At 39.3% G+C, this 16,230-nt stretch overlaps 1 protein-coding gene across 7 annotated transcripts in view; it reads right to left on the reverse strand.

Annotated features, from left to right (window-relative positions):
* The window catches only part of kmt2ca (lysine (K)-specific methyltransferase 2Ca), a 159,134-nt gene that overhangs the window by 112,098 nt on the left and 30,806 nt on the right, over positions 1-16,230 (reverse strand). For all 7 annotated transcript variants that reach the window (XM_079602700.1, XM_079602699.1, XM_079602697.1 and 4 more), the window contains exons 2-3: positions 11,578-11,748; positions 28-125 (exon numbers count right to left, since the gene is read on the reverse strand). In XM_079602700.1, the coding sequence (XP_079458826.1) occupies positions 28-125; positions 11,578-11,747 (268 nt within the window). In that variant the 5' untranslated portion in view covers position 11,748. The remainder of the gene's footprint in view (positions 1-27; positions 126-11,577; positions 11,749-16,230) is intronic.

Genomic DNA, 16,230 nt, shown 5'->3' on the forward strand with positions numbered 1-16,230 from the left:
ACAAAACTTTTTTTTTTAAATCCTCACCCATCTCTGGTGTGATGTCAATGTCTGGAGTTGGTGTGACATCAGAGGCGTCCATGCTGTCCTCATCATCGGCCTGTGCACAACCTCGACTATGAAACCTGCAATAAAAATAATATTGTGAATATTCCACAACAGCAGGGCCATGTTCTTCAAACACACACACAAAGCACTCAATAGAGTATTTATCGTCTACTAACTAACTAATCTTAACCATATCCACCATAAACAAACCACTGAACTGTTTTTTATATCATGGTGCGGCAGGTCAGAAACCAAAAGCATGGCAGACATGGCAAGTCTTCATTTGTATGTTTGTTATGTGAACGTGCAGCATTTGGCAGTGAGTTTGAGCAGCGTTTCCTTTTTCAATTACATCATTTTCACACAAACTCTTCTATTTCAAAAAGTCAAGAGGCTGCTTGGCACTGGGTTATGGGTGCTACGAAAACTATTTTACTCGCAGGATGAGACGAGTGCTGATATATGGGCTAGAGATCTTCATGACAGTGTGGGTCAGTGTGTGAGTCTCCACCCTTCCCCCACCCGCAACCAACATGTCAACACGCGTGTAACAGCCAATGGAGGCTCAGTGTGGCCTGCAGCAAGTGCTCGGCTGCTCGTCACTATGGTTACAAAATCTAGTTCCCTACAACAGACACGATCAAGAGGTGAGCAAAAACAAAAAACTCTACACAGCACACTAAACATACAAGCTCTTTGAGAAGCTGTAAACTGTAAAGTGTATAAAAAGTCTGTTCAGTGTGTGCTGCCTACTTTTTACAGTAGATGTCAAATTCACTTCATGTTTAATGGAATACATAGCAGAAACTGCGATCATGTTTTGTATACTATAACAAATATTCCAATATAAATAGATTTGGATTTCCAGATGAAAATAACAGCACTTGAGAGTTTTACACACCAGAGCCATGTTACTGTCATCATGACACTCTTGTTGTCACCGTGTCTGTTTATGAGAATCATATTATAAACACACTTTAAAATGAGTTCCTTGAATTGACTACTTCCTATACCCATTGCACTTCATGAAGGGGTGCAGTTAGGGCTGCACAATTATGACAAAAAAAAACATAACTGTCAATTATTTCACTAGATATTTTGTGATTATCTAGCCTGGAAATCCAGACCTTAATCTTAAAGATTAATGGTCTGGCGTCGAGGCTCGACTAATGAAAATCGGCCAGCTCGAGGGGCGGCACCAACCATGCATTTGAAAATCTCCCTGCACGCAACTGGCTAACACTACGACCAATCACAACAATACACATGGTGACGTATCCAGAGCGACGGAAAGGAACGATTCGAGCGCCGTCTTTGGTTCCTCTTTTAGAGAAAAAGGCAAGTCTAAATCTTCCATTGTAGCGCCCAAAGCTGTTTCAAACAACTGGTGTTCATCCATAGCCATCTTGCAATGTTTACTAATGACTTCGACGTCGCAGCGCTGTCGTCATCTCACCTCTGGCTCGCCTATATCAGAAAACCCGATGTGATAGGTGCAGCTTAGATACAAGGACATATTTAATGAGCATCATTACTCGACACCAGAGTAACTCGCTGAGCAAATTCAACTTGTGCTCTCGCGAGAACTCTGGATTTCCAGGGTAGTGATTATCAGGGTTTGTCATGAACCCACCAACCCGCCAAATACGGTTGGATTTAAGCAGTGGCGTGTAACGCAGCCACTCCTACAAACCACTTTGGCGGTTTGATTTTTATATATAATATATACATTTTTCAATTGTAGTCTGAAAGCATCTGAAAAATTAAACTAAGTGCAATGTAGTGTTGTAAAACAATATATAGATTTTTCGATACAGAAATAGAAATATCTGAAACTCTCTTCAAATAGTCTACTAATTTCCTGCAAAGCACAATACCAGCTGCGCTTTTTCCTCTCACTCACTAGTTTAATTTGCTCAGGATGAATATTGTTGGTGTTACAGGGCTTGAAATTTGGCGAGGGATTGTGCATAATTTTTTCTTATTGCCACAGATTTTGTGCTCACACGCAAAGCCGTCTCTTAGTACTAAATAGAGATTGTTTCATTGCTTATTGCACGTAAAGTCAAATATACACAAAATAATGTCAAAATGACAGTCTTGGTGAGTATGTACGCAAGTGAAGGTAAACCGTTGAGATCAATGTCCCCCATGGTATCAATGTCAAAATTGTGGCCAGTGAAAAAGTAGCTAAATTGTCATACATATTTCGTCACTAGTATTACTTCGGTAATACGAGTGACGAAAAAATAATGATGTAATGTGTGTCCCATACTCGGAATTTGTACTCTACATTTCACCCATCCAAGTGCACGGTCACACACACAGCAGTGAGTAGTGAACACACACACTATGAACATACAGCTAGAACACTGGGCAGCCATGTTTGCTGCACCGCCCTGGGAGCGATTGTGGGTGGGTGCACCTCAGTTGTGGGTAATGAGAGTGTGACTTTCGGGTTACAAGTCCGACTCTCGAACCATTAGGTCACAACTGCCCTTGAATGAACACCAAATGGGTGAAACCAAAAAGTGAACAATAAATGGGTTAAACGGTTGCATCCATGTCTCTTGTTTAGTCATAAGATGCCCAAATGTTGCTATGGCTATAACTATGTCAATCATTGCAATTTCATCAGTGACTCACACAGAGCATTATAATTTAGTGGATTCACTACCACATTTAAATGCAAACTTTGGACCTGAAAAATTTTAAACAATATTATTTTTGTTAAATTGTGAATGCATTATATACAGAAAGTAAGCAAGAAAAACTCTGCCTTTATAATCAGTGAAGCTGTCAATCACTACATTTTAGCACAAGCTCACACTGTTCTACATCATTGCACATGCACAGTACTTTCCAGTTTTGGGTTTCAATCCGATCAAGTGTTTACATGTCCTCTCGATCAGATTAGAAAAGGTTTATACCACCCCTTATACATTTTAATTCGATTATTTGGCAAATTAATTTAGATTGACGTGGTTAAATGTGACTTTTTATTCGGACTGTGCAACTAGTCCAATTATATTTGAATTATTAGGGTCCATGTAAACGTCTTTCAAATTTACAATTATATGTTAAAAATAAAAAAGACCTTTCAAATGTGTTTGAGTTTTTTTGTGTGGATAATTTAAAGTTCATGCAAGGGCAAACATGCGCTGGTTAGCATCTGGAAAACTTCCTTAAATGATCCTGTGATTCTCAGAGCACTAAGATCTACAGACCTAAAGCTTCTTACAAATACAACTTTCAACATAGAAGACAAATCAACAAACTTTACATTGAATGTGGCCGTCTAAAAACATATGCGAAACGAGTTTACTACAGCTATGTATATAAAAAAAACAACAGGTCCAAAGATCTTAAAACACTGGATGAAACCCAAATAAACTGGGACTTGCAAACTACTGATCTCGCCAAGCACAATGCAGCATGGGTAGAATAATAGGCATCACATTTCCAGGCTAAGGTTTCTGGATTGAGACAGATACTGCTGCTGCCTGCTAGCCTGGCGCCCAGCGCTCTGATCAATGACCTACATCATTGAAAATGCAGGCTATTGTGCTGTGCTTAAGACAGGTTTAATCCAGGTCAACAACCCCCTCCTCTATAATGTGTCTCTCAAAAGATTCGCATTACATGAGATATCTTGCCCAGCGACACAACAACTGAAGGCTAGCCAACTTCCCTAATGCCATTTAGCCTTTAACACCAGAACGAAATGCTGGTTAACCAGTGGACGTTAGGTTTTGATGCAAAAAAAAAGTATATTTTAAGAGTAGGCTATATTTTAAAATATTAATTATGTTACGTAGCCTACGTAAAGCCCAATAGAAATGTGCATATTACAAGATGACGCAGAACAAACCTAAGAGTGGATTACAAAGTCTGATTACAGTCAACGCATATTTCCGCATTCGAACTGACATTTTCTGTGTGAATAATGTTTTTTTTTCTGCTAGCCAGACAGTGAACGTGATTTCACCAAGTACAACATGTTCCTGGGTCAACATCTTTGTTGATCCTGGAACAACATTGCAATCAACCAATCAGATTTGAGGGACACATTTACAATTTATGTCAAGTGTAGGCTTACAACCAGGTGCTTCTACATCAGTGTTATTCACCATTTCCCTTTGATTTTAGATACAAGTTATTGGTACGACTAGGTTTATGGGTAGGGATAGGGTTAGGACTACATTTTCAGACAAGAATGTTGTTCCAGAATCAACAAAATATGTTGATCCAGGAACATGTCTTACTTGGCAAAATCACGGTGACCCTAATCAATTTTAATTTATAGAAGATCTGCTTTTGGTACCGCCACCAGTGTTTTAACCTTTAAAATAAATTGATGGCAAACTTCTACAGATGTGTGAACTCCAGCTCCACAGTGAGAAATTTATAGCAAAGCTGCAATACTTGCAAATCCATCTAAAATATATGTTTTATTTTAGCTCTAGGCTAACTAATATTACTTTGCATGTTACACATCCCTAGGACATACGCAGTGTATTGTGTAACCAGCGTAGGGCAAGTGAATGCAAAAGATCACGTACCCTTTGCTGCGGAGTACATTTAAAACTATCAAAGGGTCTGATCTCTTTTTCCTTTACATATGTCTTTTAATAAAATAATCAGCCCTCATGAAATCAAAGCAAGAATAAGAAGTTAACATCATTCACATTAAGAAAGATCTGCATAATAGCTTACATAAAATGAAGGCCATTGGAGATTTGAGAGCAGGGTCATGCTAAATGGATTGTACGTGTACTTTACCATCGGGGGTAACAAGGTAAACAAGTGATGGGATTTGGGGTAATGAGTAACCTGAAGATAAATAAACAGCCGTTAAGCAGTGCTGAGGTGCACAGAGGGTCAGGACTCTCCCAGAGGGATTGTGCTCAGGGCATTTATAGAGCTCTGCACTCGTCTGGGAATATATAAAACGAGGGACCCAAAAACAGATTGTCAGGAATTGAAAGGAATACAGTTTGAGTACACTATGTCCAAACATAAAACCTTTCTTATTGGCTAAACGCACATAAATCACTGAAGTGAAAGTTAATAAAATCAGGTCAAAGGTTTGGGATCTATATATATATATATTTTTAAGCTTTTGAAAGAAGTCCATTATGCTCAAACAGTTAGGCTATTTATTGTGAAATAATATTACACTTTGAAATAATTATTTTCTATATAATATATTTTAAAATGTAATGTATTCCTGTGATTCCAAGCTGAATTTTAAGCAGCATTGCTCCAGTCTTCAGGGTCTCATGATACTTCATAACATTCTAATATGCTGATTTGAAAAGCTTAAGAAACATGATTATACATTTCTTTACTGTCATGTTTGTTCAATTTAACTGCCCTTGCAGAATAAAAGTATTAATGTAGTAATAATAGTTAAAGTTAATAAGTAAAATATTGACAAAAAATATCGCCAAAAAATGTCAACAGTAGTGTATACACAGGTTTCTTGTATACAAACAATACCGGATGCACGCGCATCCAAGAAGCAAGACTGCTATATGTTATGCCGAGTTCTGTAAAAGAACATTGTAATTTACGTAGATTTCGCATTGTTTGTAAATTCTTGTTGACTCAATAATAAACTGCAATTTCAGAGTTGGATCTGTTTGCTTGTGTTTCATTTGCATATTAATATAACATTATGTAAAACTTTAATTAGTTGACTAGTATGAAATTGTCCAACTAAGTTTGCGAATCATAAAAACCTGACATACCCTATGCATTTAGGCTAGTTTACAGCACAACAGCTCCGCGTCATCTCTGCTTCTGCTAGATATAGCCGTAAAGAGTGTAGCTTTCTGCCTCTTAGGTGCGCGCGCATCTATGCGATGACGTTGCACAGAAACCTGTGTATACTGGGGATCAAAAAAATATTTATTTTGTATTATTTAATTTAAAGTTAAAACTGTGAACAGTTTTACTGACATAAAATAAAGAAGTACTTTAGCATTTCTAGGTCACCAGTCAAAGGTAAGCAAATTTGACCATTGACCATGTGAACTCCTTTGAACAAAAGGTCAGATTACGTTGATACCACAGAAGCACACACACACACACACACACGTTTCCAACTACTAGGAAAGTATTCAATATAATTTTTTCAAATAAACTTTACGCTCAAATTATGCTGATAATAATAAACAATAAATATTAAGCTAGAAAACTGCAAAACAGAAGTGTTCAGTCTATTAGTTCAGACTTTTGGACCCCACTCTATGATTCAGATATCAATAATACACAAATGTAATGCAACAACATGTAGGCTACATTGTGTATTGTATTTTAAATGAAAGTCAAAATGTTGTGATCATCAATTTCGATTTTCCTTCCCCCAACAACTCCTGACCACAGTCACGGCACACTGGTAGACAGCAGGAGAAAGCACGAGAGAGTGTACGAGAAAGAGTGAGAGAGTGCCAGAAAGAGAGAGCAAAAGGGAAGCAGAGAGGGGAAAAAAAGCTTACAGTGCAAGTAGTTCCAGCTTAGAAAGGCGGAGCCTAAAACCCGGGCCGGACTGACTGGCTGAAACGCGGCACACCCCCTTCATAACAGCGCTACTCTCTCTCCACTGACACTTTAACCATTTCCTCACCCAGCACTCATGCTTACACAGTTCATACTTACTGACTTGAGTGTCTAGAATTAAAAAAAAAGATTCCTGAGGAGTCTGAGAGGGTAACAAAAACCTGCAAGATGTTTGGTGCTAGTTTGAAAATGTTTTGAAATAACCGTGTTAAAAGCTTGGAGGAAAAAAAAACAAAACAATTCCTAATCCTTACATTCCCGGTATAACAGTCAACACCCGGGTAAACATGCAGGAAGTGATGTCAGCAACAGGCTAAAGTCACTATAAAGCCCCATTCACACAGCACTTTGAACCCGGCAAATTGCCGGCAAATTGCCGGAACTCCTTCTGTGTGAACGCAAACACGACCCGGGTTTAATGCCGGGATCGATGCCGGGTTGGGGACCTAGTAACATTGCCGTGTTCAGACCCGGAACGCGCGCTGTGTGAACAAAAGCCAGGACAAATGCCGTAAGGGGTGTGTCGTAGTGATGATACACGAGCCTTCGCAATGATCGTGCGACTCTGTTACTCTGTTAGAAGAAAGTTTGTGTTCGTCATCGATACGAGAAAGAACGAAAAGATGTCTGCAAACTGGACTGAAGCAGAGACCCGAGAGCTCCTTGCAATCCGCGCCGAAGCTGAGATCGTTCGCCAGCTTTGTGGAACGGTGCGTGATGCGTTAGTGTACGACCGAATCCGAAAAAAAATGCAAACACTTCCGCTTTTCGACGCGTACCTTATACGTCACATCATAACGTCACGCGTCTATCCGGGACATACCCGGGTTGTGTGTGAACGCGCTCTCTGATTCCGGCAAATCACTGGCAGTGTGAATGAACCATTTTCAAACGAACCCGGGTCAAATCCCGGGTCACTTTATCCGTGTATTTTCCGGAATCTCTGTGTGAAAGGGGCTTAAGTCGGCCCACACAGAATCTGTGCCCAGAGAAATCCCCAGAAGAATCCCCCAGAATTGAAACACCCATCATTCACAACTTCTACACATCTGTGTATACAGTAGTTGTTTATCAAATATTTTGAACACTTTGTATAATTTTTAAAACAATCCACAGAATGTCCTACAGTTTTCATCCAAATCAGCGCAAAAAGTGCAAAAGAAGTCTGCCGACTCTGTCTGGACCTGAATTAGAAATAAGTCCGAGGCAAGCGTTTTTAATTGAAAGACAAGAACAAATCCAACATCAAATCTTAGATGTCAAAAGCTTTTAAAAACCTTGACAGGATCTACAATCATATCAAGCTATAAACTGGATTTAATATCACTGGAGACATTGTCATAATAACAGAAGTCAGTTCCACACAAAAAAAAAAGCTGCAATATTATGGAAAACATGCCTAACAAAGTAAATCAACAGTATTCTTAATTTTCAATCATGAAAAATGCCTGGCAAATTTTTTTTTTAAATACAGGAAGCCAGGCATTTAATCTATAATTTCAACAGCAACTCAAATCAACCAATCAACTTCCATTTTTATGTATATTAATCGTTTTATGTGATACATCAAAACACAAATATAACATTCAGAATAGCCTTACGTTTGACATTCTGGCAAAGAACCACTTAAACATGCCAGTGAACAGACTGTGGTGGTCAGACAAGCTCTTAGTGGTAAACCAATGAGTCACAGACATATCTTCACAATCAAGCATCCAACTGCAAGTCCAGCTATTAAGTCTAAATATATATTATACACACAGTTGTTGTGTTTACATATTTCTCAGTCAAATGACACTAGTTGACTTTGCTTAGTTTCTACATACATTTCTACACAAGCAGGGACAACTCAAGTAGTATTTACCAGACAGGGAAAGTGTTTTAGGGAAACTTTATAAAAGCAGTCAATTTTGAAACCAGTCATGTTGCCATGCTGCCGAATATAGACACTTCCCCTTTAACTGAAAGCCTTTCCTTTCAGCCAGTTCAGACAATTGTACAATCACTTTGAAACCGAGATCTCAATTGAGTGAGGTTTGTGCATTGAGACACAACATTCATGGTGTGAACATGGCGTGTGGGTCCACAGAGGACTGTACCTGCAGTATCAGGTACCTCACTAATCTGCCCTATATCTGCACTGTTTATTTGACGGCCAACACTTGATCTCAGTGGAGGCCCCGTATTCCCATCACAGGCTTGAAACTCACCAAACACCAGCTGAATGACTCCTAAAGTAATGAAAGGTTTGTGTATTTTAAGATTATAAGAGAATAATAATGCTCATGGCATTATTAGCAGCATGTAATGAACAGCAACATGCTGTGTGAACCTGCGCTTCATGAGAGGTTGTTAAAGAATAAATCACTTTGATGATAGTCATCTCCACGGTGTCAGCGTGACCATGAACTGTACAACCTCAATAGAACTCTATAGAAAAGACTTTACCAAGTAAACAAGGTTTTTAAATTCAATTTAAATCCCCCAAATTTAACTCATATGGAGTCCCATGTTTCTCACACACACAAAGCTATTACTGTATATGGCTTGCAGAAGACTTGCACTTTTATGACGTGTCGCTTTTGTGTCCTTTTTCAAACTGCATGGATAACGGCCTTAAGATTTTCTCCTTTTGTGCTGTGCAGAAGCAAGTCAGATGTTTTTTGTAGTGATGATTTTGGATAAACTATTGAGTTTTTACAGAAAACCAGGGAAAATAAAATGGCAGATTAGTAGTGCTGGGTATCGATTCAAATTTCAAGAATCGATTCGATTCCGATTCTCAAGATCTTGAATCGATTATCATTATTCGATTCGATTCGATTCGATCTTATATTCTTAAAATATAAAATTTTCAAAAGTTTTAACTGTTCATGAACAATCAAGTGTTTGTATTAAATAACATTCACAAACATACATTAATGTTGTAAAAATATATTGTTCACTCAATGTGTTGATGTTAGATAAGGCATTAAGTAATATTAATGAATGGTATCTTAATGTAGTGTTACCAACTAAACAGGAGATAAAACGTGTTTTATTTGACTTGACTGTCCTTTTATTTAATCCAAAACTGCGTTCATATTTAAAAGGCATTTTAAACTAGATACAACCGCACACGATACCACTTTAGGGGCCGTTCACATATCGCGTTTTATACGCGTGCAAATTCAGTGAGAAGCACTTTAATGCATCTCAACAGGTCATGTGAAAAAAACCAGCGGCCTTTCCGTAACAACATGGAAAGCTCGGCCGAACAGCTGATCATAGCTGTACAGGGCGGCTTTTTATTTCTCATCTCAATTAATATATCTAGTAGTAAAGCTAATGCAAGGGCTAGAAATCAATACATTTTTTGATGATACTTCCTCGTCATCATGGAGAGCGCAGTTTGCACCGCTTTCTCCTTTCCACAAGAGCGTGCTTTCCCGTTGCGTCTGTCGTTGCTATGCAACCATGAACAGAGGCACGGGCCGCGCGGCTGGAAAACGAATTTGCACGCGCAAAAAACGCACTATGTGAACGGCTCTTTCCTCCTTTCTGGTCAACAAGTCTATACTGTCTATGGTGGATTCAGAGAGACCGCTTTAGCAGCGCTGCCGGTCGCCATGTCTCAGTGTGTTTATGGGGAAAATATAGGCCTGTTATTAAATCGATCCTCTGAGTTACGGATCGATCTTTAGAAATTAATATGAAAATCGATTCAGAATTGGTGAATCGATTTTTTCAACACAGCACTACAGATTAGCTGTGCAGAACATCAGAAAAAGCTTTCAGTGTAGACACCTCTGTTGATTATAATGACAACAAAACAGTCGTTTTTTTTTAATCATCGCTCACGTCCGGTGTAGACTGTGTCATTCAGAATTACAGCCAGTCTTTTCCCTTTCGTACACCCCACGCTGTGAAAGAGCAGATATACATTGGAGCCAAAATCAACTTGGCAAAAAGAAAATGTCGTCCTTCTGAGCAGCATCTCCTCGTGTGCCTCACAGAGCTCTTCCACACTAATGCACATCGACATACTTGAAAGCCTCTTCCAGGTGCAGCAGAATACAGAATACCAGAACACAGCCCTCTCAAAACACACACAGACACTCAAACATACTGGTAGGGCGCGATTAATCGAAATAAAACCGAAAATCACGATATGGCTAATTGTGATTATCAGTCGCAAAGGCTGTGATTTAATTAAATCTCAGACCGGCTCGGTTCATAGTAAATACTGCTCTCATGAACTCATCTCTGCGTCTGCTCTGAGTTTGGGTCGCTTTAATGTGCATTTGGGAACGCAACATACACCAACCATCTTTCCATTCTAGAAATGAGAAGCTTTTTCTACAAATCGTACAGCCCTACAAACTGTGTTAACAAACACATTCCCACGAGCCTTAAAATACATCTGACCCTAATCACATAATGTATCCAGAAAGTTTCTTAATAGAAAGCGATTAAATAATTCAAAGTATTAATGAATAGTTTAAATAGGCATAAGGGAGTTTAGGTGATAAGCTGGAAAACTGGCTAATACTTTAATACTAAAAAAGGGGAGGGTGGAGGGCAGGGGGCAGGAAAAATAATCAGGTCATCACAATCACATGACAGAAATAACTAGCCTCATAAATCCCCATAAATATCATGATCGTTCCTGGTGTTAGACTTATTGATTCAATCTAATTTCTGGGCAAATGATAACCTTCAGTTCTGCCAATCAGTGGAATATCACTATGACAAAGTAGCCTAATAAATAACATATGACTAATAAACCAGAAAATTGTCTAAGTGCCAATGGTTTCATTCATCAAAGCCTTCAATATAATAAACTTGTCAGTGATTAGTCAAGTTATAATGTTCTCATTTCCTGCTTTAAACAACACAGAGGAAAATGCAAAGCAGACACAACATCAGCTCCAAGAGTGTCATCATATGCAGAAACCTTCGCATGGGAACAGGACATGCTCTTACTTTCTTTTGAACTTGGGTGTGGGTGTGAAAGAGTTAGCATCCTTGCGTGGCCGGCCCCGTGGGCGTCTATCTGAGGGGGCCGGGCTCCCTGAGGGCGTGGCCCCAGCACTGCTCAGGGGAGGAGATGGTCCTTGCTCAGAGGGATCCAGACTCTTATCCTCTGATGACATTCTGTACAAAGACAAAAACACAGCCGTACATTACACTGTGTTTGCATGTTTTTCAAACTGAGGATCACGTTGACATTATTATGTGCAGTAAATAGCAGCAAGTCACAAATGCGGTTTAGAAAGCTTTGTTTTTTATTTTAAAAAAGTAGATACCATTTAAAAGATTTTAGACAAAGTAAACAGCATTATACATTTTACACAGTTTTGTGATAAATATCAAACTTAAAAAAAAAGAAAGAATGAGTTTTATACATGAGAACCACACAGCATCCTGGGTAATAAGATGCACTGGGCTACTGCATCAAGCAAAACAGACCTGCCTGAGATTAAACAGCAAAACTATTGTTTGTTTTTTTTACTGTTCACAATCTACTCCATTCATTAAATTCCACCAGTAGTGGAACAGACAAACAGAACTGGGATTCATGGAAATAAGCAAATATACCTGTTCAATGATAGTTGGCCCTCATTACACATGTAAATGAAGCAAAGAGCCTGCATCACAGTTGCAGTGCCTATCACTATATTGACAATGATGTGATCCCGCACCGAACTGACCGAAGGGGACACCCCAGTCCTGAACGCGCTGAAAGGGGCACTGCGCATGCATTTAAGTTTTGTTTGGAATACATGTAATGCACAAGTAAATGTGAATTGGATTACAACATTTAGTGTTCTCAACTTCTTACAAACTGATTAGATTGGATTCATTCCGATTGACGAAAATGAATGTATGTTAGCAGCATATCTATTGTTACTCTGCAACAGCAAAAGTGCTACAATAATGACCGTTTTCAAACAAGTTTCCCAAAACCTCCGCCATCTTCCATTGGTTGTCACTATCAAAGTTGACATGTCAGGCTGGTCAGAAAGCTCAAACAATGAATGTTTTATAGCTCTAAAAGTTAAATTTTTGGGGGAAATCAACCATACAAATCCATTTATAGTTGTCTCTGCATATGAAACGGATAGCCTAATGACAGATGTGTGAATTGTTTTTGGACGTTAAAATACTAAGCTTTCTTTACCAAAAAAAGGGTATTGATCCCGCTCGGACATGTTTTGTCATGCCTCATGTTATAACAGCATTGATGTATCTACTCCGGTATAAATGATACAGCAAAATCGTTACCGGCAGACACATTTCTACCACTGCATGTTATATCCTGGCATGACTCCCAGCTCTGTGCCTCAGTGCACTGTTCACTCCAGCGCTGAGAGGTGAATGTGAGGAGAAGAGAGCAGTGCTGTTGACTCATAGTTGATGAGCACGAGCACAGCTGTGTGTGGATGAACACTGGGGAGATCTGCTACTCAGTGTGGCGCCGCCGCTCTCTGTGGAGAACAGCTCAAATTAATTTAGAGATTTTATTCAGCACAGTCACGCTGAGGACAGTGGAGGAAATGGGGAGAGGAAAACCCCTGCGCGCAGCAGAGAGGCCTGTCCCGCTGCTTATTTGAATGCTGCTTTTACTGCCAGCATCACAGGGTCCTTTCTTTACCTGACTGCAACAGCCAGGCGGCAACCCCAAAAAACAGAAGTCATTCAACGGTTTATGTGTCAGCATTTGCAAGAGAAATATTTCAACTTAAAACTACATTGCAGGGCTACACAATTCATTTATTTAAAAAATATGGCCTAGTGCAAAGTATACCGTATTTTCCAGACTATAAGTCGCATCAGTCAAAAAATGCGTCATGAAGAGGGAAAAAACATAGGTCGCACTGGACTATAAGTCACATTTATTTAGACATTTATTTCACAAAATCCAAGACCAAGAACAGACATTTAATCTGGAAAGGCAAGTTATTCAACTACACAATAGCACACAGAACAACAGGCTGAATAGGTGTCCGGTATGTTAACGCAACACATTAACAGTTATTCAGCTACACAATTGCATAAAGAAAATATACCTGGGAGGCTGAATAGGCTAAATTAACATTAGGCCCGGATCACACCTAACGAGTTGTTTGCAGGGAGGGGCGCCTTTTTTCTATTGTTTTCCTATGGCAGTGAGCGTTCTGCGCGCTGTTTATGCGCCTGCTGTGCCTCGCGTTTTACCGCCTGCTGCCCCTCGCGTTTTTGAAGTTAAAAAAAAATCAACTCCGAGCGGAAAAAGTGCCCGAAGTCATCGCGTTTTTTTCCACTGACTAATCGAATTAATGGAGAGGCGGGCCTTCAGTTGTGGTCGTGACGGAAGTTTACAGTTGCTTCAACGTCCAAAGACTATGATGGAGGAGAAACTTGTGGTGGCTGTTTCGGGTTACCCGAGCTCTACGATTTTACAATGTGACAGTTTACTTGACAACAAACCAAAGTTTTTTTTTAGCGCGTGCGCGCTCGCTATTAGACTGACAGCTGACTCGGTGGTTGCTTAGCAACATAAAAAATGCAGCAAACTGCTATTTCAGGTGTGATCGGGGTTTTTTTTAGCAGTGCTGTGCGCCTCGCGTTTTCGAACCTTAAAAACGCGTTAGGCTAGGTGTTATCCGGGCCTTAGCCAGCGAGTCCAACAAGCAAGTTACCGTTAAGCAAGTTCACCAAGCTTCCGCGATCTCATTCCACAACACTGAATCCGTTGAATTATTCCTCAGTGTCGCTTCTGAACAACCACTTTAAGTTATTTTACAAATCTAATGCTACACCATTCAGAGCCAAGAGACACTAAAAGACATTTTAAACATATTTCTTCAGTTTTCCACCAAACGAACGCTTGAGAGTTGTTGATACTTGATACTCATTTAATTTGACTGTAGTCTTATTCTAATTAAATCTATTAAAATGTAAGAATTTCAAATAAAATATGATTCATCTAGTAAGGTTAGAAAAAAAAATGCTCTTGCAAAGGTAAATAACGCCTCTGGGAATCAATTTAGGAGGGCAAATATCACTCCTTAATGAAAAAGTTCATTTCTGTCACTTCTGTGAACTAACCACTGCTCAGAATTTGAAGAATATGAAAAGCTTTCCAGTCAGCTGTCCACGACAGGCCTAAACTAGCCAAGGTACCAGCACCGAAACATACACAGCAAAATCACCTGTCAGAGAAAAGAGACACTAAAACATTCAGTTTTCCACCAAATGAAGGCTCGAGTTGAAAGAAAAAAAAATTGCACTCTTGTATAATACGAATATTGAATAATGTTCAAGGGATAGTTCACCCTAAAAATAAAATTCTGCCATCATTTTACTCACCCTGAAGTTATTCCAAACATGTATGAATGTCTTCCTTCTGCTTAACACAAAAGATGATATCTTTTAGAATTTCGTAACCAAACAGTTGATGGGCCCCATATTTTTTTCCATACCACGGAAGTCAATGGGGCCCATGCCCATCAACTGTTTGTTACCCATATTCTTCAAGATATCTTCTTTTGTGTTCAGCAGAAGAAAGACATTCATACATGTTTGGAACAACTTCAGGGCGAGTAAAATGATGACAGGATTTTCATTTTTGGGTGAACTAACCCTTTGAAGAAGTCAAGAAGTATTATATGACCATAAACTTGACTGGCTTCCAATCAAGTGTGTGTGATTAAAAAGTGGGACTAAAAAAAGACCCTACTACAACTACAGTGAACCAAAAATAAATGTTCACACTCAAGAAAAAAAAAAAAAGACTGCAATCAGAAGTGGTAATTTTTGGACTCCGTTCACTTTTGAAAGAGCTCTGATCTCTGGTTCTTTCAAAGACAACACTTGTGAAAAATAACTGTGTCCAGGGGCAGCCGATCATAGGCAATTAATGACTTGCTTAACTTTGGTTAGGCTGCAGTGAAACAAAAAATTACTTAAAACACTGCATGTAGGGGTGTGCGATATTACGATTTTTGATCGTGGACGATTAAAATGTGTCCACGATCTGCTTTTGAAGAAATATCGTAGGATCGTGCATTTTATCAGTTTGCATTTCTGGCGCCTCCGTCTCAACATGCTGTACAGCGCGACGTATATCCACATGAAATGCAGAGGAACGGGACACTGTAGTTCATAAAAATCAATTATTTGCATGTGCTTTAAAGCCTTGCCGGTTAAACATGCCATTCGCTGCTGATGCGCTGTTCTAACGGGCGCTTTTCTGAGCGCAATAACGTTACACCCGCCGTGCACATGCACTAAAAGCCTGTCTAACAGCGTCTGGTTACTGGACAAAGTTATCTTTCGAGTCTTATTGCGCTAATACTGTCAAATACACACAAGGTTTACATAAACAAAGTTGGTTATGTCTAAAGTGAAAGAACAATAGAAAAAATTAAGAAAAAATCTGCTTGTCAAATGCGTGTTGACTCGTTGCGCGCAGATCTTAAAGTGACAGTAGCCCTAATAGTAAACATGCTGCCGCTTGTCCTTAAAGGGACAGTTACCCAAAAATAAAAATTCTGTCATTATTTACTCACTCTCTAATGTTGTTCCAAACCTGTATTAATTTATTTCTTGTGCTGAACACAAAAGAAGATATTTTGAGGAGTGTGGCTAACC

The sequence above is a fragment of the Phoxinus phoxinus genome, assembly GCF_949152265.1.
Source record: "Phoxinus phoxinus genome assembly, chromosome: 24".
NCBI classification, from domain to species: Eukaryota; Metazoa; Chordata; class Actinopteri; order Cypriniformes; family Leuciscidae; genus Phoxinus; species Phoxinus phoxinus.